This window comes from Cygnus olor, chromosome 2 (assembly GCF_009769625.2).
Source record: "Cygnus olor isolate bCygOlo1 chromosome 2, bCygOlo1.pri.v2, whole genome shotgun sequence".
In the NCBI taxonomy this organism is placed as follows: domain Eukaryota; kingdom Metazoa; phylum Chordata; class Aves; order Anseriformes; family Anatidae; genus Cygnus; species Cygnus olor.
In genome coordinates this window covers 43,176,790-43,201,043 of record NC_049170.1, presented here as the reverse complement: position 1 = coordinate 43,201,043, position 24,254 = coordinate 43,176,790, and the positions used below count along the sequence as shown (strand labels likewise).

Below are 24,254 nucleotides of genomic sequence, written 5' to 3'. Positions count from 1 at the left end.
CTCATGTCACCAAGACTAACTAGAAAATAATCAGATCATGGGTGGGAAGCTTAGGGGAGACTGGGTTACACTAAACGTGTTTCATTTGAGAGTGGCACTGGATAGAAGCTGCTCTTCTTGAGGAAAAGAACACCCCAGTGGGCTTCTGGGTGGTGCAGCACAATTGTTAAAAAGGGAGAGATGATTCCTGAGTGAAAAATGTGGGATTAGATCCCATAGGAATGATGTTACAGAATCACAGAATTGAAGGGGTTGGAAGGGACCTCGAAAGATCATCGGGTCCAACCCCCCTGCCAAAGCAGGTTCCTTAGAGCAGGCTGCCCAGGTAGGCGTCCAGACGGGCCTTGAATATCTCCAGAGAAGGACACTCCACAACCTCCCTGGGCAGCCTGTTCCAGTGCTCTGTCACCCACACTGTGAAGAAGTTCTTTTGCGTTGGTGCGGAACTTCCTGTGCTCTATCTTGTGGCCATTACCCCTTGTCCTATCCCCACAAACCACTGAAAAGAGGTTGGCCAACTCCCTCTGTCTCCCACACCTCAGGTATTTATACACATTGATGAAATCCCCTCTCAGTCTTCTCTTCTCCAGGCTGAGCAGACCCAGGTCTCTCAGCCTTTCTCCATAGGGAAGATGCTCCAGGCTCCGTATCATCTTTGTGGCCCTCCGCTGGACTCTTTCCAGGAGTTCCCTGTCTTTTTTGTACCGGGGAGCCCAGAACTGGACACAGTACTCCAGGTGAGGCCTGCCAGGGCAGAGTAGAGGGGGAGGATCCCCTCCCTTGACCTGCTGGCCATGCTCCTTTTAATGCACGCCAGGATCCCATTGGCCCTCTTGACCACAAGGGCACACTGCTGGCTCATGGTCAATCTGTCGTCCACCAGGACCCCCAGCTCCTTCTCCTCAGAGCTCCTCTCCAGCAGGTCGTCCCCCAGCCTGTACTGATAAGTCTGGTTGTTCCTTCCCAGGTGCAGGACTCTACACTTGCTCTTATTAAACCTCATTTGGTTTCTTCCTGCCCATCTCTCCAGCTGGTCCAGGTCTCGCTGAATGGCACCACAGCCTTCTGGCGTGTCAGCCACTCCTCCCAGCTTTGTGTCATCGGTGTACTTGCTGAGGGCAGACACTATTCCCTCATCAAGGTCGTTGATGAAGATGTTGAGCAAGACCGGACCCAGCACCGACCTCTGGAGAACGCCGCTAGTCACAGGTCTCCAGCCGGACAGGAGCTTTCACAATTTTCAGTTGATGGTATATCAATGGCTGAATTCCATACAAGATAGATAGAGAATACATTATCTGGTAAAAAATGCTGGAATAAGTCAAATAATAGGTGTAAATCATGCTTTCTATCTTTTTCTTGGACATTTCATTTTTTTTTCAGCAGTATTTCAGTGCAGCAGAACTTAGGTCCTCAGCTAGCCACACTATAAGCACAAGCCTGATCAGCTTTAAAAAACAGCTGCATCATTTTAAATAGATCAACTGTCCATCCCTCCATTAAAGTGGTGCACATATCTAGTAGATTATTTACTTATCATTTATGTCCCTCCAAGTAAGTTCAGTGACGTCTCAGTGCAAAGCAAGCTGATAAAGGTGAGCATGCCTTTATCAGAGATATTTAACTGCATTTTTTATTTTTATTTTTTAAGGAAGGAATATCTTGTTATCAGCATCTTTCTCAGAACAGAAGTGGAATTTTTGCAGAAACATCAGTAAACAAGCCTTGCCGACCACATCTGTGTTTCTATGAACCAGCAGGCTCTGGAAGGGCTTAAGCAGAAAGCTGTGCACCTCCTGCCTGCTTCCCATCACCATGACTGCCCTCCATGCAGCAGAGGGCTGCTGCAGCCTGTCTGTCTGATGTGCTGGGCAGGCTTACTATTTGCCTGGAAAAATCATCCTGCACTGAGTGCAGCCTCAGGACCACTTCTGCCAGCCATTATTTATCACGGTGACTTGTGCTCTGCTAAATAAAATGGAGACTTTGGCATGGAGTAGTCCTTCTGAAAACAAGACTGGCAACAATGGGACAAGGAACAGAGGCACAGAGACTGAAGGGAACGAGAAGCTCACCTGTGGATGCTTCATTGGGCAGAACAAATGAAGGGGAAGTGCGTAGACAATCCCACAAACCACGTGAAGTGCTGAAGGAGACAGCCACGCTCCTGCTAGGCTGGGAAAAGAGGAACACGCTGTGGTTCCCAACATGTGAATAAAGCTCCTCGGTGGGGAAGCGGAGTTACTGGAAACCTCCTGCCTGCCCTTGCCTTCAGCACAGAACGGCCCTTGTGGGAAGGTGCGTGCATGGCAATGCAAGAGCCGCTCACTCAAGTTCCCCATGAGACGTGGCCGAGGAGGCGATTTATTTCCAGCTCCCTTTCAAGATGAAGTATGGCTTGCACTACCATTGCCTAGGCTGTAGTTATTCTGTAAATAAAGATTTTCTGTCTTCCACGTGGCAACTTTTGCCCTGAAGTCACTCTTTAAAGTCAGCCTCAGAAACAGGCAGGTGAGCGCAGCTGAGAGCCCGGAGAGCGGGTACCCATTAGTGCTAAACACTCGGTCTTGGTGTGAGAGAAACTTTCTTCTGTATTTCACCTTCTAACACGTAGGAGGTTGTGCTGGTGACAGGGCAGCAGAACTGTCCTGTATCTCCAATGCTTTACTTCTGCTCGGTGAAGGCGCGGAGGAGGCAGACTTTGTTGCAAAGCCTTTCTGCTCCCTCTGTGCTCAGCGCGCACGCTGCGGCCTCGGGAAGCCTCTGCACCACAGTTCCACAAGAAGACAGAGTCACTCAGCTCTTTTCTTTCTTTATTTTTTTATTGAAAGCTTCATCAAAGAAAACAGAAGTTTAAACCTAACATCCACTGATCTACAGAAAGCCCCAGGAGTGGGAAAATGGCAGCTATTAGGATTGTGGTACAAATGGAAAACATCAAAAAAAAAAAAATCATAGCAGTACAGATCTTTCAAAGACATTCTGAGACATCAGCACACAGATGCCCATATAAATAAGATTCATAATTTAATGTGTCACAGAGGTTCTGTATTCTACATTTTGGCTACAATGAGGTGTGTAAGGGCTTTAAAGAACCTCTGTCCCACTTTCGTGATGCACGTTTTCTTGATAGGAAGTTCATCTGCTTTCAAAGCTGCTTTGATTTTTTTACAGACAGAATCTGTTCATTCTCCTTTAAAAAGGAAAACAAATAAGTGTTCCTATATGAATTCTGTATGCTTCCTGATTTTTACATAAAGTTGTTTTGCCTCCAAAAGATAGTAGAATTTTCCTCCACTCTGGAATACAGAATATTTAATAATACTTCAGTTACATAAACATCATGTTCTCTTCTCTAGGCTGTATTTTTGGGCTTTTAAAAATATAACTGTCTGTAAATTCCACCAAATTCATAAAATTTTTATCCAAGAGAAAGACACTTATAGGCAGAAATTAAAGTTGGGCAGATACTCTCTTAAGGACAGCAGATCCAGATCTTGGAAGGTGCTTAGACCTCGCAGGGTTTGGCCCTACAAGGAGACATGTATTTGTGAACCTGTCAAAGGCTGATATTTTTCTCTTCGTTACACATTTTTACTGACTTGAAAGAATGCAACTGTCACTGTTGGGGAGTGAAATCCTGAACAACTGAAATAAAGACAAACATTTTTCTCATCATGAAAAGCTAAAGCAACACTTTGTCTTTTACTTTTTAACAACTTTTCTCTCTTAGTTTTCTGTTAATTTGAACAAAGAACATGTTAATAAAGGGGAGAAGAAAGGGTCTCTTCTGCCTGCTTTGAGGCACAAAGGTGAATAAATCTCTGGGGTACATACAGAGCTCTAGCCTATTTAGGTGACAGGAGCAATATAGAAAAAAAACGGTGCTCTTTTTGAGGGCTAGCTTTCCTTACACTGCATCTTTGCTGCTTGCTGAGATTCTAGAAATCTGCTCCAGTGAGGGACAGGAGTCTGCCGGTCACTCAGCCCTCCTCTGGGAAAATGTGCGGGCGTGACTGTGTGTACGCGTATTAGAAATGAAAGGAATCATCATTATTAGAGCCAATTGCCATTAAACTGAAAAGACTAATACACCAAATGTCAGTGTCTTTGTTGTTTTCTGTTTTGCATTTCCATCACACCGTGACTGTTTTCTCAGTTCACATGGGCTACCTAGAAAGACCTGTAAAATCCCTTACCCTAGGGCACTTCTTTTGTATAAGGACCAATTTCATGTTAAATAAAGTTTCGAAAGGAAATGTTGACCATGTGTGTATCAAACGTTACTATCTTCAACTACCACATTTGGTCTCACCACTAAAAATAGATCGCTTTATTACTTTAAGCACATTATCACTCTTAAGCATGACTCTTACTGTAGGTGGAGTTCAGCTAGTCTGCCTAAACCTGTTTTGCTCATGTCAACCTCAGCATTAAAATGAAGTGGCATGAGGAGCACCATCAAGCTTAAAATCATGAAGCATGGCAATTTCTTAAACACTTATTATCAGTCTCATCCTTCAGTACCATAAACAACATAATATAGATCCAAATACTATGACATATTAAAAATAAACTTTATTACAATGCAGGCTTCCTCAAATTTGCTGAGTTTTGGTACACATACATACATAAATAATACCCTTCATTCGATTTTTACTTGTGTAAAAATCCATTTGAATGCTTCAGCCCATTGCCCATTGAAAGTTTAAGCCCTCAACTTCCCTAATAACCAGCCTTTATCTTCTACAGTTGGGCATGCATCCATAGCAGAAGACAATACAATGTGATGCAATTGCTCTCAGATATGCCTCATTCTGCATTACAGTGGATTTCTTGACCAACACAACCAAGGCAGTCTCTTGGTAAACAGAACTATACAAGTAAGCACAAGCTAAGGACATTTCAAGAGTCTGTTTCACTGGAAGGCAATAGGAGGACATTCACAATTTGAGGCCTGACTGTCACAGGTGAAAAGTGCTTACAAAACCAGCAGTAGAGCCAGATAGGAAGAAGAGTCCCTCAACGATCTCACTGGAAAAAGTGAGACTTTTCAGTGCCCTGATCTACACTCTGGTCAGCACCTGCAAATATAACACTCTCTTCAGTTCCACTGTGTCATTTTTTTCTCAGTGTTAAGTGACGAGCCCAGGTATTCAGAGTTTTCTAGCCATAATTCATATTTTTCTGACACCCATCCCGTATTTATCTTTTAAAGTAAAAACAAAAATACCAAACCTGAACATCCAGATTTGACTATTTACAAGAATTCAGGTGTGATGGAAAGTACATACGCAGTTCAGCTTATGGATTTGATGTTGCTTCTAGACCGCTGGGCCTTTGACTTCTAGAGTTGTTTCTGCAATCTTTCAGGAACCCTCATGATATTTAAAGCTAATTGGCAAGACATAGATACTGACTTTATGAATTCTGATCTTCAAAAACAAGAAAAAAAAAAGAAACTCAAAAAGACAATAATAAACCTTCCAATAAATCTTATTAGCCAGAACATAAAGAAAACCAGTTTTAGAGTTCAGAAGCCACCAAGTATTCCTGTGCTATGATGACAACCATGCAGCAAGTGTGTTGCTTTTCGTTATCTTTTATCTCACCTTAAAATTTTTTACAAATAAGTTACCACTTTCTGAGCATTTTGTATGTTCCATTTTTTTTTTCTTACCTTACGATCTATGTCTATTTATACTCAAAGCTCACATTACATATAAAACATAGACTTTCAAGTACCATTTCACTGATTTTTGGGAACAGTAAGATGATCAATTGCATTTAGGGGATCCATTTTCTTTCCTCTTCTTCTTCCTCTATTTCTTTGCTTTGTTTCTTTTGATTTCAAACACTATTAAACATTGCAGCATGGAAAAAAAGAAAAGGAACAATTCTAACACAGAATGCATTTGAAACACTTTAAAGTGACAGGCATCGTGATACCGTGCTGCCTGTCTGACTTAATAAAAAACACTGAGATTGCTTAAATTTGTTTGCTGAAAAAAATAACAAAAATGTTTCTGAATGTATAAATAAAGCAGCAGAGTTCTGAATAGAAACAAGAAGGTACCTCAGCATATTCATCAGCCACATGGTAGCTACCTTGTAGCCTCATTGTTGATAGTAAATGAGACTTTTTGTATGTCACATTAGAACTAACACAGAAACAAATATGTTTATTTCCTATTTAACTGAATTGTGCCCGGGATTATCACTATTTGTACAAAGAATTCAAAGAGAGACAGAAAGAGAATACGTGTAGAAAGGAAGAAAATAAGGCTAGATTGATTTTTCCCCCATATGCCCTCCAAAGACAGAGGGAACCTTTATCCAAGGACAAAATTCAAGTGCCACTCTCAAAAAGCAACATGTAATGAGACAGTATGTGGAACAGCAAGAGATGTGATTTTTTTTTCTGAATTAAAAACGTGAATATTGTTGTTCTTTTACTTTGGCATCATCTGGTTTTCAGAAGTGTCGAGTATCAACAACTACTCTGGAGAAAGCAGAAGTTTTATCACTTCTGAAAATCAGGCCCTCTTCCTATGGTGAAGAACCACGTGAACTCCCATTCCTCTCTTTTATATGTTGCATATCTAGCAGCCATTTACTTGGGAAACCCCCTCCCACCCCACACTACATTAAAATATATGATCTTGTTTTATCAATTTAAAAAAATAATTGTGTACTTTTCCCCCAAAAGACAGGTTAGGGAAACAGAGATCTCTTTTTAGATTTGGGTGGCTGAATCAGATTGATCCAATATAAATGTTTGAATTTAATTATTTTTAATGGATACCCTGTCTCTAATGCACCACAATAAATGTGATGAAGCTTCCCCTCTCTTCTGAATGGAGGAAAGTTTAAAAATGTTTGGTTTAAATTTACATATAGAAATATGTATATGTATGTATATATTTAAATGCTGCTTCTCTTCTGCCTCCTTAAGGAAAAAAAAATCATCTTTTGACTTGCTTTTCACCTTTTTTGGTTGCTTGGAAAAATCAAGGGCCATAATCAAGATTTCTCTGTGGAAAATAACTGTCATTCCTGAAACAGGTTTCAGTGGATTCAATTTAGTTAGTGTCTTTTCTGCCTAATCATACTAATTAGTGATTGTCAGCCAACATATTAAGACAACGGAAATCATAGCAGAGAAGAATAATTTTAAACTTCCTGCCTGCATGACAATACTAGCGTAAGTCATTTTCAACATTTCTGCTTGTATGGGAGAGCTAAAATGAGAACAAAGATCGAGTTTGCTTTCTGTCGCATCTAACTGGCAATTCGAACGCATCACCAAAAAACGCAGAATTAAGGTGGCTATGCATGCTGGACGATGACAAAGACTGAGGTGAAGAAATGAGTCTGTGGTGTGCTGGAATTCAGAAGGAAGACTGTTGTTTCAGAAGAAATACCAAGGATCAGGCAATTTAACAGAAAAACCCATCAAAATTAAGCCCACCTGGACAGATTAGTTGGTGACCCGCTCTCCTGCTTTGTGATGTTCTCCAAAGCACACCATCAACAAGCTTCTCATACCAACTATTCTGAAATTTCCACTATAAACATATGCAGTATGTAAAACACCAGTGGAAGATAGTTTAAACAAACAAGAAAGTAAGAACTGGTCCGGCCATGTAGGTCAAATAAAGATAAAAAAAGAAAAAAACCTCTATCTTCTGGACTGCGTTAGGGTGTCACTTCATCTTTGGTATAAAATAGGCCATCCATAGGCTGCATTTGTTCACAACTAGGAAAGACTACAGAAATTGTCAACAATTTCTTCTATCTATTGCTTTTTTTGCACTTTTTTGACCATAAGCTCCTATCTACTTAAGTTTTTTTAATGCTCTTAAGCTAGGTTTTTGCAATGTGACAAGCAAAGCAGACTAAAAACTTCTTAAAGCTCATAAAAAAGACTGCAGATAAAAAGCACTAATGCTTTTGCTAGCGATCACGCTTTGTAAATAAAAAAATCTGCATTCTGCAAGAAAAAAACCCTGCATTCTCTACAATGCAGCAAGTTTTTTTTCTCAATTCAATAACTTTACTGTAAAATGCTTTAGCCTTCTAGAATTTTTTTCTGTCAACACTTAAGACAAAGTTCATAAAAGTCCCAGCATTTTTCCAATCCTTTCAGTTGCCACAGTTCCTTTATCATCAACTTTTCTTCAAAAGAAGAAAATCATTTTCTTTTAAACTGTACAGTTTATTTTTGTTCACCCCAAAAACTCAGTCTATTAAACTTCTGCACCAGCACCGGTGTGAGCAGTTTCAATTCATTCTCGGGTTTTCTAACAAGACGTTGACAGCTTGCCTTGAGAGCCTTTGACGTCCTTAAAATTAAGGCAATTAAGATTCAAGATAAACCTTACCTAAACATTTCTTTAAAACAAACACTTGAACAACAACAAAAAAAGAAAACAACAAAAAAAAGAACAACAAAAAAAAAACAACCAAAAACCACTCTAAATTTAAAACAAGAAGAAAAATAAAATGAGAGAAAAAGAGTAGCTTAATTTTTGAGGAAGACAATTGGTTTTCATCTCAGCTTGCTCCCTCTTGACATCATCAGTTTTTTTCTGTTAAAAAAGAAAATCTAGCTACACCTCCAGGTAATTCTGAATTCAAATGTTCGTCCAGATGAAATGTCAACCCAGCATTTCTCCTCTGGGTTTTTTCTTTAGTTAAGAAAAAAAAATAGCAAAAATAAAATTGTCAGACTACATGACGGAACCATTTGCACAGCACATAAAAACACTGTTTTGTTTTCGTTGGGAAAGGTAGAAAAAAAAAAGCATTCATTTGACGCCTGTGCAAACTGGAAGCCAACTTCTTGTTCAGTGAAGTTTCTCCATTCAAGGCAAAGATTTCAGACCGACATTCTTCAGTCCTGTTTATTGTCTGTAAAAACAATTGAATTAAAGTGGTCATTAAGTCAAAACAACTTTGAAATAGGCTGCTCTCTTTTTTTTCCACCCAATTCCCTTTAAAAGTTATCCAAGCTAAACTAACTTTGCAGCTGTTTAAATATGATACCACCACCAAGCTGAAAATAGTCAGGCAGAAATAGGGAACTCCTGCTTTGGGGACGTTAACACATCCTAAGCAGATGACTTTACTTTTGTTAATGCTATGCTTAATGGGCAGTCCAACTTCAATGAAATGAGATGAATACGTGGCTTAGCACTGTGTAAATATTTCAAGAGTAATACAATAAGAGAGTGAATATTTTCATAATATTAAGTGGCACTATTTATTTTGGATACTAATGATAAAACAAAGGATAAAATTACAATAAAAGGATACGTCCAATTTGTTAATAAGAACACATTTTCTGATGGCAAGAACAGTTAGACTGTGGAACAGTCTGCTTAATGAGCCAGTTATTTCTAACTTAGAAACTTTTGAGATAATATTAGAAAAAAATTTTTTTTTGAACATATAGTTTCAAGTCTTGCTAAAATTAGCACAGAGAACAACCTAAACTACCATTTTTTTTCTTAAGATAACTCTCATTTTGTGTTTTTGAGGTTTCATGAAATTTAAAGATACGTCTAATAAAATTTATCTTGTTAAGATGATACGAGATCCTGGGGGAGATGTAGATCCTACTTACAAACACTAGTAAATGTATCAGTAAGCTACCAGTAAGAGATAGTTATTGCTTCTCCTACAATTCTCAAACCTTGCAAGGAAACAATGCTTTTACAACTCAAGTTCAACTCAAGAAAAGCTAGCACCTTTCCTTTCTGAGCATTAAAGCATTTGCCTTGCTTAGTTTTAAATTAATTTTATTATTATGAGTTAATATTTGCCACAGAACTATTTCTTCAGTATGGTAAACATAAAATGAACTTTGATTTTAAATATTAAACTTGCCAAAGAATTTTTTTCATTGCACGAAGCCTTGAAATTAATATTTTGAATGTAACAACAGATGTATGTGGAAAATAAGAATTAACTATTTACTTAGGATTTCTAAAGCAGTTCTCTATGCATAACTTCCAGTAGGAGTACTCAAGTCGGACTTCTCAGTGCCTAAGATTTTACTGCCTCTCTGAGCAGAGTGGGCACCAAAGGGTCACAGCACACATTCTCTAACAACCTGGCACTGAGGTTGCCCAGAAAAGGCTTCAGAAAAACTGAACTCTTCCTACATTTAAAATCAGACTACTTTGTTCAACAGAGTTTTGTTTAGGGGTAAGAGAGTACAATTTCCAGGGGGAAGGATCACCATTTACAGCCACTTCATAGATTTCACACTCTTATGTGGAAAATTAAAGATTTATGAGGAGAAGAAAAGAGGCATTGCGGGTCTAAAACAATTAAGGTGATTTCCTCATAGAGTTGAGCTGTCTGCTCAGAAACAGAAGGCTGCTTCTCCTATATTGCTCCACTTCTAGAAGTCAGGTTTTTGATATGAAGTCATCATTTCTGAACATCCCTGTGTGGGATGCTCAAACAGAGCAGCCAGCATATTAAATGAAAGAATGTGTATGCTGATGAAAAAAAGGGGAACTTAATTTTTAAATCTTACGGTTTATTTTTGCGTACAGAGAGTACAAGATCCTTGTAACACCCTGAGTACCTTTCCCCTCCTTCATTGCCTGCAGTTTCATGATTGTTGTAAAGAAAATAAAAACAATGAAATACACTGTTAGAACTTTTCTCCTGACTGATCAGTTCCTATGAAACTGTTTTTTAGTGTCTGCCTTTTCCTTTGCCTATATTTGACAAAACCATTATGTGGTCATGTTAATTACTTCTTCTCTATTGCTTTGAAAACAGATGTATATTGGGCATGGTACTTGTTATTAATAAATGTGCCCTTCGAAGAGTGGATTAAAAACATTATATGTTAATTGCTAAATAACTTCATTTGATATTAAGTTAAAGGTTACCGAAATATTCTGGTAGGAATTGTTGTAAGACAGAAATTGCATACATATTTGTTTCTTTCTACAACTTCCCACACTTTGCATTTCTGCCCACAACTGGCAGACACAAATAGAGGGCACTTTTCAGAAAAAAAAAATCATAGTAAAAAATATGTAGTGGATCTCTCCATGTGATTTAAAAGGAAAGAATTTCCTCTGAATATAAATGCCAGTGCCATTAGAACTGTAGCCATCACTGCAACAAGGCAGTAGCTGGCAAGAAAAGATGAAGGATCTCATTCTCAGAGAAGGTGGGAATTCACCATGTGAGAAAGAACACAGCACTCATTTCAATAAAGAATCACAATGCAGTTTCCTCCTCTGTGGGAAAAATTCCAGAAGCAGCTGCTCACAGCTACCTTATCAACACATCTGAACTGAAGTTCTTTTGGTTGGAGACTTAACTGAAAGCGAACTGGATCATGGGAATGATCAAATCCAAGTACCTTCAGAACACAGTCATCAAAGCCAGTGAACAGGATGGCACTGTCACATGTACTTCTCTCTTGGCCAGCTGTATTCTGTAAGTACTTTGCCATCACAGGTACTAGAGAGGTTGATGGCTAGGAGGGGTACACATGCATAGACTGTGTCTCCAAAATAGAGTACTGGATGAATCAACAAAATGCTTGTGATCAACTGCTTTTGTATTTACATCTGAACAAATATGGGAGTGACATATGAAAAAGTGAGGTATTATAAACATAAATATGGCATTCAAAAAGGAACATTGTGTGATCTGACACCATTGTTTATTCATGCGTTAAACAAAGAAATGCATCTTCACTTCCAGAGGTCACAAATGAAGTAAAGCAACTGACAGATTGGTATAATTCTTATCTTCTCTATACCAGCTCATATATTATGCCTCTTGCACCATAAGTACTATGTCACGATGCATTAACTGACATACCAAATGTTTTTCTTATCTGACGATTTGTCTACGTCCTTCCACAAGATAAAAATTGCATAATTATTTTTACAGTGATACTGATTTTCAATGTACATGTATTAATAAATGGCTGTGTTTGGAGTACGGCAAAATTCCTACAATTGGTCCAAATTCCTAGAATCTGTCTGTGGATCAGTACCTGTGACTAAGTCCCTGACTTGTCTTCAAGAGGACTGATTCTGTTATCTCAAAGGGAAGGAGTGTAAGAGGATAATTCAGAAAATGATGGGGTTCTAGGTCCAGCTATCAGTGTATAGATCTTAAATTTTGCAAGGTATTCCATGCAAATAAAGGTATTCCATGCAAAATAAAAAAAAATATTCCATGCAAAAAATATTCCATTGCAAATAAAGTGAGCAGAGATTGAGAGAAAGACAATGAAGTCTTTTTCTCATCACAGTCTTCCATTCTGTTTCTAGCTTCTGCCCACTTGGTGCCTGCATGGCACCAGTTTAGCATGCTCATAAATACCCATTTGGGGCAATTTGCACTGTTTAACTAGCAGGACTTTCGGAAATGAACCTTCATGTTTGTACCATGCTAATTTTTGCCACTGCAAAATTTAAGTCCTGTTTATAACCTCAGATGCTAGATGGTGGTTAAGCCCAGTATGGCAACTGTTAATGCAGTTGTTGAGATCCTTCTGAGTCCAGAATAAGCAGAAGCCTGTTAGAGAGCATGGAACTCAAGAACAATTTGCTTAGGTGAGGCCATCAGGCAAAACCCTCTACTAATTACACTACTATATATACAATACTCATCTGAACTTAATGAAGCTATGCTGAATTTATATTGCTGAAATGGGAAGCAGAATTTGGGCCACTATATGGAGGAGACAAAACCTTCAGTCTACGAAGTATATGCCTACTTACTTAGACTGTTGGTAAGAATATGCAGGTGCATGTTCACTGGATGTTTCCACTGTCATCTGTTGCTGTTGACCACTGGCTTCCTGTGATGACGATGCTACTGTCTGTGGAGAAGTATCAGCAACAACACCCTAGGGAGTCAAATAAGAACATGAAAAACTTACTATTTTTAGTCACTTTAGTGAATTACATAAAGGAACTCAGCACCAGCTCACATTCCTGTATTTCTCTAGAAATACTGTATGGTTGAGAGAGTTTGAGATAGGAGAACCACATGCTAACCCAACAAACTACATTAGTTTACAGAGATAATCCAGCAATGAGAATCTTCCTTAGTGTACTAACATCTCCAGTACTTTGTTCTCACAAGCTGCAGTGGCAAATACCTCCACATTTGGGGATGGTTCTCTGTCCATTCAAAGCCAAAGGCAAAACTTCTGACTTCAGTGGAGTCTTGATTTTACCTCTTGTCTTTTCTTTAACAAATGTATGGCTCTTCTGACTTTCACTTACCTACCCCAACTTCACAGTGAGTTCACTTTTATTTTGCTCATTTTACAGTGAGATAGAAACAAAGATTAGGTCCACCACCCTCTGCTTTATTACATGTCCATCAGAATTCTAGCTACCTTAAGAAAACAATGCACTCCGGTCAGTGCACTTATGCACGTTTTATTTCAACAATAAATTTAACTCGCACTAAATATTTTTACCTGTTAAGTCAAAGCTCCAATGAAGTTTTATTTACAAATTTGTAAACAAAACAAACAAACAAAAAAGGTAAGTAGATATACAAAAGTTGATATGCATGGATTTAACATTATATTCAATTTTTTAGCCTATTTGGACAGTCTGAATTCTAACTATTTTCGCATGCTTTCAAGGTGAACTACATTTTCTTTCCTTTACTCTCATATTTGGTGTCTTGGCCACACTAATAACACTAGCAGGTCTCTCCAGGGAACATGCATTATTACCATATTGCACACAACAGAGCCAGAAGAGGGAGCACAAAGCACTTGCTTTGTTTTCATTTGAGTCCTATGTAAACAAAGGTAGTTTATTTTACATTATCTGTGGAAAAAAAGTGTTTAATTTCTCATAAATTTTACATATCTGTTGCTTAACAGACTATCAGTATTATCTTTTTCTATGTCTTTATGCTTCTACAATTATCCATCTCATCTTGAGAATGTAAGCTCTCTGGGGCAGAGACCATATTTTTTGGTCTCTGCTTGTGGGGAGCATCCAGCGTAGCAGGGTCCTGGTTCATGATGCTACATGAATACAGATAAACAATAACGATAATAGTATTCACTGGATCAGAGCAAGACAGGCTATATATTCAGATAATATTTAATTACTACATCATAGGACTTTATCAGGCATGAATATATCAGTGGATGATGGTGAGGAGGGCTCAGGAAGAATTAAATTAATTTCTCATTGGTACTGGCCAGTACTGATGCATGAGCCACTCTCATCTCCATCCCACGGTTTCCTTTTGATTCAGATTTGTATCTGTCCAGTTTATTACCTAAGAATGGCAATTAAAAGAGGTACTCGTAGCCCATTTGTAAGTAAACAAGGCCCAGGGCAGAATTATCCTCTAGCAAAAGAGACTAAAAGTATGAGCAGCACAATATGACAAAACAGTAGCAGCCTTTTCTGTGGGACCTCATTTAGAAATTTCAGAGAACTGGGAGAAACCAGGATGAGTACTTGACTGCTAGTGGTGCCATACCAACAGTACCACTAACACAGCAGCCTCAAAGCACAAAGCAGCAATAGCAGCAACTCCAAAGTCCACACAGCTGAAGACAGAAGTATGGAGACCCTGGCACCCCTCACATTACCCCAGTGTAGGGGAGAAGTTATTAATAAAAGGGAATAGCACCAAAGAGAAGCACACACTGAAGAGGATGCCAAGGCTCCCTCCTCTCGCTGTGCTTGGTGGCCCTTATAACGCTGCACAGAAGTGGAGGCCGAGCTGATGCTCTCCCAGCAGCTTGTGGTCTACAGGGTTGAGTAAATACTTACTCATTAGACTGTCATCAGCATGACTCAGCCCCAAGGAGGGAGGGAGCGAATCCTTCCTCAAGGATGAAAAAGCACTCAGTCAGTGCAGCATCCTCCACGTCTGTATATACAAGAGGAAGGTTTCCATTGCTCAATCACTTTTTCTGGTGGCTAAATGTTTCAGCAATTATCTATACTTGCTAAGGACCGCATCAAACCCTCTTGCAATCTTCTCTTCATGGAATCTCTTTTGGGTTCGTGGTCTGCCTCGCTGGGTTTGTTTTCCTGTCTCTTCCCATCTCCCTCCCAAGTACAAGGGGAAAAAAATAGTAATAATCACTGATACTTTATTCCATATCTTGCTGTAGAGCAAAAAAAAATGCAAAACAAGGGCCCTTGCAAATAATCAATCGATAAATAAATAAATATAAAGGGAAGGAGAAAGAAAGAAAAGAAAAAGAGAAAGAATGTGCAGTCTTAATTTTAAAAGCTGGAAGATGTACTATTCCATAAAGTGATTTTTAGGCCCCTCTCAAAAAACAGGTGCAATGAGGCATAATAGATAGAAGACTTCTGTTACCCCTTTACTCTGCTTTCTTGGACGGAGATAAACTTACTTCAATAGGGACAGCTGTTGGAGGCACAGGAGTGTACTGGGGAATGTAGGTCCCTTGCATAGGTGCAGCAGCAGTCATGTACTAGAACAAATTGAAGGCAAATTAACATTAGAAAACCACAATCAAGCTGCAAAAAAAACCCAACATATTAGAAGCATGATGCTCTTTCAATTTTCTGTAAAGAGTTTGTTGGTTAATGTATAGTCTATTATTTCTTTTAATTAAGGATTTTAGTGAATGGTAGGAATTACCTTCTAGCTATTAAAAATCACAGTCTTGAACTTCAAAGTCAGGTCACATTTGAATAGAGGCGATAGTAAACATATTGCTGATAGATTCAGATTGTATTATTTTTTCACATGCTTTCTGAAACTGAGAGACTCCTATTTGTACTTATGAATAAAACAATAAAGAGACATGATAACAGCCTATATATATATATAGTGTTTACAGATACAGAAACAGTCTAAACAATATTTTGGAATCTTATTTATCTTATCTTAATGACACCTACAAAACATGAAGCACAAAATTTGACAGTTTTATTCCTGTCTATATTTAACCATATCATTAAGAGCATTTCAGTTTACAGGGAGTGGAGGGGTGATCCAAGACAGGAAAAATAAACGAAGAGGAAGACATGTCTGGGAGCCTTTTGTACATAGAAGCCTTAACTAAATTCTTAAGGATCATTTTTAATATCCAGGGATCTTTTCTATGCATTTTGAAGCTTCTCCCAATTATTCTTACAGCAACACTTGGTATTAGCTTCTCCAAAATACTTTCTCTCCCAAGTACTACAAGATACTCTTTTTTTTTTTTTTTAAATTTATGAGTGCATGTGAATTTTGCCATCGGTATGGCACTAATCTCGTTATATACAGCAATTCTTAAAAAGCTCTTGAACTGAATGCAACAGATTGTTCAAGTCTTCAAATAAAGTATCAATATTAAGTTGTCAGATCCGGATGTACTTTTCTTTCTACAATCCAGTCCTAACTGCATGTCTTCACTGACAAGAATCTCAGAATGTGCCCAATCCCACAACTGACTGTATGACACTTCCACTACATATTATCTTCAAAGACACACTGAAGATCTGAATCAGCCCCGAATGTATTTGATGAATTTTAAAATGCGTTAAATATAGATTTGCTTCCTGGCAGAGCTAGGAAGTGCTGGCAAGATTTTATTCTGCTGTTTATAGTAAAATTTACATTTAAAGCACTCTCTCACCTCAATTCTAAACTAACTGGATGGCTTGATATGCCTGTCACAAACATGCATTACGAAATTGCAGAGTTGGGTACAGACTGGAGAAAGGCCTGAGGGAATGAGAACGTCATATTTGAGAATCCAAGAGCTAAATTCTGAAGTAAGAATCATTTACTTTTCATTCAAGTAACAAAAAAGTAAAGTAAAAGAAAAAAAAAGTTATTTCAGTGAAATTGTTTTCTATAGAACAAATAATCAATGAGAAACATAGGTGACATAGAATGTACACTTGTAATAGGAGCAGAATGTTGTGTTGAAAATCATTACAATATTTGTGAATACAGATTCACAGCATTTTCCTTTGAGACAGAGAGAGACAGGAGCGTCCCCCATGTATGTGTGCCTGTACCAGGCCATGATTTTCTGCATCTCCTTTCTCTTCTTCTTCAGAAATAGAACTGAATTCAATAGTTTTTTATGAATGCTAACCCACCAAAGACATTAGGCCAACTGTCCCTATTGTACTCAGTACAGTTGGGCTATTCTCCTGCCTTAAGGATTAGGAACTAATGAGAATGCTACAGCGGGGTGTTCCCGAGTGGCTTCCGCTCCATTCATTCTGCTTTGTAGTGCTGCCGTCACATGTTGGGGTGACATCCGCTGTGTGGCATTGTTCTAAACATGTCAATATTTAACAGTAACCTGAAGCTCTCACTCTTACAGTTCTGCAATGACCTATAGGGGCTTTAAATACCTACCCAGGCTAGCTTCACTCAAATATATAAACATTTTAATTCCCAGTGTTAATTTAAAGACTAAAGTGGCATTATTCAGCTTAGATTTCCTCAGAATTCTTCCCTGAACCCAGCAGATCACTGCTGAGACTCATAAGGCGCAGTTGTCTTCCATTCTCTTACCTTACACACAAACATATATGAGTTCTAATACAAAGACATCAAATTATTCAACTGCCTTTTAATTCAAACAGCTCCATTTTTTGCAAAACCCTTTGGCATTGAGTTCTGTAGCACAACGGAAACTGTCTGGGAATTACTTGGTGTTTTTGCTGGCAAGCACTGCTCTTGGTAGTGCAAGAGCACGGAGCATCCCAGTTGTGCCAGACTCCATGAAGGACTCCAAAAATGTGACTTCTTCCCTCTACATAACATATTCTGCTCATGTAAATGTCCACTGTAACGGTGGTTCAACCTTTTGGTTAAATCACTTGGAGCTCTAAAACAATGTCAAGAACAGTTAAAAAAAATTCTGTGAGCAAAATTAGTTGCAACAATGGCATAAATGAAATCATTTTACCCAGCTGGGCAGCTAAGCTCCACCACAACTGCTCTCTCACTCCCCATCCTCAAAGGGAAAGGGGGGAGAAAATACGCTGAAAAGCGCTCAAGGGTTGAGATAAGCACAGGGAGATCACTCAACAATTATTGTCACAGGCAAAACTGACTCAGCATAGGGAGATTAATAAAATTTACTACCTATTAATAACAAGCTAGAGAAGTGAGAGACTAACAAACAAACAAACAACAAACTAAAGACACCTTCCCCCATCCACCCTCTTCCACCTCCTCCCCCCGAGCAGCACAGGTGAATGGGGGCTGCGGTCAGTCCCTGTCGCTTCATCTCCACCGCTCCTTGTCGGTCACTCTGTACCCCTGCTCCATGTGGGGTCCCTCCCACAGGATGCCGTCCTTCCCGAACTGAGCCTGCGGGGGCTGCCCACAGGCAGCAGCTCTTCAAGAACTGCTCCCACATGGCTCCGTACCACGGGGTCCATCCCCCAGGAGCAAACTGCTCCAGCACGGGTCCCCCACGGGCGGCAGCTCCCTCCAGACCCCCCTGCTCCTGCGTGGGCTCCTCTCCACGGGCTGCAGCTCCGGCCCGGGGCCTGCTCCTGCGGGGGCTCTCCATGGGCCGCAGCCTCCCCCAGGCCACATCCACCTGCTCAGGACCATGCAGGATGAAGAGTCTCCTTTATGGGCATTCCTTAATTAAGGGTCTCTGTTGTGATGGGGCTCCATGGTGAGCACAGGTCCTGTACTCATGCATATAATCTGCATATAGCTTATATCACCTATCTCAAGAAATTAATGTAACTTGTAAGCAGGCAAATGGAAAAAATAGACTTCTCTGTCATAACATCACTGAGATTTATCTTCTCCATAAACCATACACGAGTTCTTTGTCCGTATGTACGTTTGAAAGGGAGACAGCATATCTCACGATTGGCTTAAGAGCACCCAGTTAATTCCACTAAATATTAGTATTGTAAACACTGAAATAAGAGAATCTGAAAAATCCAAGCCCATTCTTTCTCTGTCATACTCTTCCATCAGGATTAAAGATTCTTAAGCTAGAATGTGATTGGTCATTCAATAAAGTATTCACAAGGCAGAAGAAAACATTGTCCATTCTTCTTCACCTGTACAGACTTTGTGGGTCTAAAAGTAGAAGGTGTTTATTTATGACAGCAAAATGAATAATGACTCTATGCACAGGTGACAGGTCTGGAGGGTTTCAGGGAGCTTGTTTGGCACTCTGATACTTTAAAAGCTAATAATTTCTAAATCAGGAAAAAAAAAAAAAAGAGACATTGCTGATGGTACCCATTCTCTTAATTTGTTTGTACACTAGGATAAGGAATAATGGTTTAAAACCGTAAAAAGGTACATTTAGATTAATAATAGGAAGAAATAGGAAGAAATTCTTTACTATGAGAGCAGTGAGGCACAGGAACAGGCTGCCCAGAAAAGCTGTGAATGCCCCATCCCTGAAGGTGTTCAAGGCCAGGCTGGATGGGGCTTTTGGCAACCTGATCTGGTGGGAGGTGTCCCTGCGCATGGCAGGGGGGGTGAAACTGGGTGATCTTTAAGGTCCTTTTCAATCCAATCCAATCCATATCATTCTGTGATTCTATGATTCTATTAGTTTTTTCATGCAATACACACAGTCCAGATTCTTATCACTGAAGATGCGCAATATTATAAGATAATGCACACTTTACAATGCCTGTCTGCTTAATTCAGGCTGCACTCATCAGAGCAGCACTTTACCCTATATGCTACATTAGCAATTCTGTTCACACCTTGTTCTAATGGGATTTTTGTCTTTAACTTTTTGAAACTGCTTAAGTATGTGAAAAAATATATAAGGTGGAAAATGAGGGAGTAGTGATACACACACATCTGCTCTCCTTTTAGAGTAACTTTTTAGAATAACTACAAAGAGTTAAACAAAAGGAGGTAGGTAACAAATAAGGAGCGGTGAGGGACAAAATGAAACTGTGGGAAGGATCATGATTAATTCAGAGGGCAACGTCAGTCCTTACAGATCTACAAACAGTGGGGTATCGCAGCCTGGCTCCAGCAAGACTCCTTGAGCCTGCAGTAAACACTAAGCCCATAAAGGCAGCAGCCACTGGGAAGAAAAAAACAGGAGGAAAGCAGCTGCCTGCCCAGCAAGGGAGCACATTGAGGGAGGACAATGTGTTTCTCCCATCACAGGTGGAGTTGAGTGACCTGGGAGTAAGGTGCAGACAATGTCCAGTTATTTATTTGCCCTAGTCAGCCTTTCTTGGGCACAAGTTAATGCAGAGTCAGGCAAGTGCCTAGCAGGTGAGATACATGGCAGACACCTCTTATTCCAGTCATTAGGTGCTGAGCTTCAGCTGAGACAGTGCCTGAAAGAGCGAGTGCCTCTTGCAAGACTCCATTTATTCCACCAGCAGACTTTGACCACACACTATTTAAATTCTGAAGGTTATCATTAACAGAAACCATAAGAAACCACCCTCAAGTACAATTCTATTTTTAAGCCTAGTTGCCTGTGAAATAACACAGCTGTGATTACAAGAAGGCTACTGGTTGTATGTTAATTCTCACAGCCACTATGAGCACTGGGAGATTTTACAGAGTGACAGCAGTTGATAACCTGATCAACAATGAATTTGTTTCCTGGCAGAGAGAAAATCAGTATTTACAAAATGAGATATTAGCATATAAGTTTGCAGTAGATTCAGAAACCCTGAACACTTAGGATTAGTAAGCTTATTAAGGACAAGGAAGAAGGAGCTTTTATAAAATTAGTGTGAAAATGCTACTTTGTTTTGCTTTTATTTTTATAGAAACGTCTATCTGATGCAAGAATCATCTTTCCCGATTTCATAGACCCACACGATCCCGAGAAGGTGCAGAGCCTTTTCAGCCAAGGACAGAGCCAAACTGCAGAATCCCCGCACCAGCATAAGCTATTAAACATTGTACCACATCAGCCTGCTGAAGGAAGATTAAATGGGTCTTCTTATGTGAGTAAATGCTAACCCATGTATCTTAAATGAGCAGAGATTCCAGAGTCTGGTCTTCAGTGACTTTGTGTGGTTTCATATCGCTGCATGAGCCACAGTACAGTGACAATGACTTAGCTTTTTAGGATTCTCAGAATTAATGCCAGGGTTTATTTGTGTGTATGTGTTATTTTTTTTTAAACCATCTGAGAAGTCTAGACACTGCATCACTAACAGAATTATGTGAAAACATTTACATTGCTGGAAAACTGAAGGAAATGAGACTGTTGGCTGGATTTATTTTTATCACCTCTTTTATTTTCTTACGAAGGAAACCTGCCCTCCCACTTTCAAATCTCTTTCCCTGCAAAGAAAAACTGCATCTCTCATTGACCCTTGTGAAATGGTTGTAACTGTAATGAAACATACAATAAAACTGCACTTTTTTTTTTGTCCTTGGTTCCACCTTCTCATTTGAAAATACCCTGTTCTCCACCAGAAAAGAACATTGTCTTGCTGTGTCCTCTTATCCCATAGTCCGGCATGGAGATGCAGAACTCAGGAAGAGAAAAGGACCATCTAGTTCATCAGCATCACTGGTGGTTCAATGAAATACAATATCCAGCAGTCATAGTTTTTACTTAAAACTTCAAATATCTTTCACTACCCAGAAGCATTCTCATCTTCCAGCTCAATCCTGTAATTATTGAATAGCTGTTATTAATCTTAGTTTTTCCCAATTAATGAACATGAGAATAAAAGCTATGGAGTTTTTGCATATATTACAATATTTTTGATAATAATTATCTGCCTGGTCTAAAATACAATGTTATTTTACCACACAATTACCACAGCCCTATCAAGTATAGCACTGTCATTCAGCAGAATCCCATCACTGGGCCACTGCACTCATTGTTCAGGCAGAGAATAGAAATCTTTACAAGATTTAACCTTCCTTCCCTGCTGCTCAGTAATACAAATGTATTTAGGAACACCGGCTATCACTTCTCTTTCAACCTTCCTAATGAGATGTTACCTAATTCACTGAGCAAGTTAAATGAATGTAGAGAGAATAATAACTTCAAGAACTATATTTACTAACTAATCTCCTTTTCTCTTCAGGAGTTCTAAGTATCCTTCACAAATCCCTACCTTTGGAAATCAGAGTAATACAAAGGTATTGAAGAAACAGTGCAGAAGAACAAAACCCCCCACAGTTAACAGGTCTTTTCTTTATTTCTGAATTCAGGTCTGCTACTAAAATAGAGTGATCAGGACTAATCAGATAAAGACTATTTAGAGTAAACAAATGTGAGAACAGTCAGATCACCGCATACAGCTGTGCACTAGCGTACAGAAGCCTGTGTTGGTAAAATCTGTAGTTAATGTAAACAGCAATCCAGGAATGTCTACAGAAACAGATAAACCAAAAACTGGCACATTCATCTTAAGCAGGTTTTAGAGTCCGAAATCTGGTATTACAAAGGAACCTAGTGAAAATCTCAAATTGCTTTCAGATATCTCACCAGTGTATGAAAAGGCAGAAAATGGAAGAAAACCCATTAGGATGTGAAAATTAAATTCCCATTTTGATTGCATCCCTCACTAAAGGCAAGTGCAACTTCTTTCAGGAACACTTCTTTACAGCAAGTTGTTCATGTTACGTTTATCAGTCTGTACATGGCTATGGAACTCAACCTCAGATTGCCAATGATCCTGGTAGTCAATCTCGGGGCACCTAGCCCCATGATATTTTCACTCTTCCCTTCCTTGTGACAAAACCTCTGCTGTAGGCAGAGATCTGAGGAGGCTGTACAGAACTGTAGACTGACTCTCCATATGTGACAGCACGTATGAATAGCTTCAAGATGTGAAAACTACTTTTTTGCACAATTCTTAGTATCTCATGGGTCTGACGGATACATTTGCAAGAGAGCAAGAATACTCCTATGAATAAAAAAACAAAGACCAAGACGATGGTGTTCAGAGTTTCAGTTCTTGATTCTTCAATTCTTTCAGTTCTTATTCATTTCTCTGTAAAAGGGGCATTTTTTATCTTTTTCTAATGCACTCTATGAACTTGTTCTGTCAATATACATTATGAGATCTCTGGGGCAAGTTTTTGAGCATGGGTTAGTGCACGATTTATTAGACTGTCTTGACTGAAGCACCCTATACAAAAACAGGGTACAGTGACTATATCGTAACAAACGAGTATAATGTATCAGTCTTGGCCAGCCAGGGTCAGTAATCACAGAGATTCTGTCACAGTTATATTTTTTTCAGATTCTGTATACCGAGGAATAAAGGTTTGATGCAACAGAATTATATCAGTTTCTTCTGACATAAAAATTCCCCATGCACCCCTTTGGTTGGAAATTCTTGTGAATTTCCATCTGAATACAATTTCTTCAATTAATCCTTGATGAATGGCTGCTAGTAAGAAGAAGGAAGCCTGATCTGTACATTATATTTTCAGAATAAGTAAATAAATAACTGTGTCAGTGGAACTCTCAACACATGAGCATGTTAAGCCATTATTAATAACAGGTCCATTTATATGAACAAATAATTGCTTTCTAGAGGTAAACGTGTCTTCCAGAGGCTATTACATCGTCACGAATTTGAAGAGTCTAAAAAGAAGCAGGCTAGTTGTCTGCAAACATCCATACAGTATGCACGAATCTTTTATTAAAACAACACGACAACCACTTAGGCTTGTTAAATAACAGTTGCTCATCAATCACATGCACCTTCCATTTGCTCTTTCAGAAGAGACTTAAGAGTGGACCAACTGTCCATCGGCCAACTGTCCAAAAATGAAACAGATGGAAGCAAGGACAATTACAAGCTTAAAAATCAAAACAAAAAACAAAAAACACACACACACAAAAAAAAAAAACCACACACACACAAAAAAAAAAAACAACACGCCACATAAACACACAAAAAGTCACCTGAATAATAGTAGTTCTAATTATCCTGGGACCAGGAGGAATTTCATCACCTCCTGCATGAAAAAGCAGTCACGCCTGACAGAAATATATTAGCAAAATGTATTAGCAAAATATATTAGTTTGATAGCATTACACCATCAAACTACACCTTGGACGTTCCTAAAAGCAGCTGAAACATGCTATTGCTTTGTCTCTAAAAGATCCCTAGAATCCAAAATATTAAAAAAAAAAGTAAAAGGAAAGAGAAACCATCTCAAAGCTTCATGTAAAACAGCTGTCCTCAAATACACTGTATCCAGAGATGGAGAAGACCTTAGCAATTCAGTGATCACAAAATACCTTCCAGATATAGCCTGTGTTTCTTTTTGGGGCTAACAGC

General features: G+C 39.1%; 1 protein-coding gene across 15 annotated transcripts in view; it reads right to left on the bottom strand.

Moving 5' to 3' along the window:
- Window positions 1–2,803: 2,803 nt before the first annotated feature.
- RBMS3 (RNA binding motif single stranded interacting protein 3) overlaps window positions 2,804–24,254 on the bottom strand; it is a 708,023-nt gene continuing 686,572 nt past the window's right edge. For 10 of the 15 annotated variants that reach the window (XM_040549111.1, XM_040549115.1, XM_040549117.1 and 7 more), the window contains 3 exons: window positions 15,407–15,487; window positions 12,774–12,901; window positions 2,804–8,913 (listed from right to left, as the gene is read on the bottom strand). In XM_040549111.1, the coding sequence (XP_040405045.1) occupies window positions 8,907–8,913; window positions 12,774–12,901; window positions 15,407–15,487 (216 nt within the window). In that variant the 3' untranslated portion in view covers window positions 2,804–8,906. Of the gene's footprint in view, window positions 8,914–12,769; window positions 12,902–15,406; window positions 15,488–24,254 lie in introns of those variants that run through there. The other 5 variants (XM_040549116.1, XM_040549119.1, XM_040549126.1 and 2 more) reach the window with 1 other exon arrangement.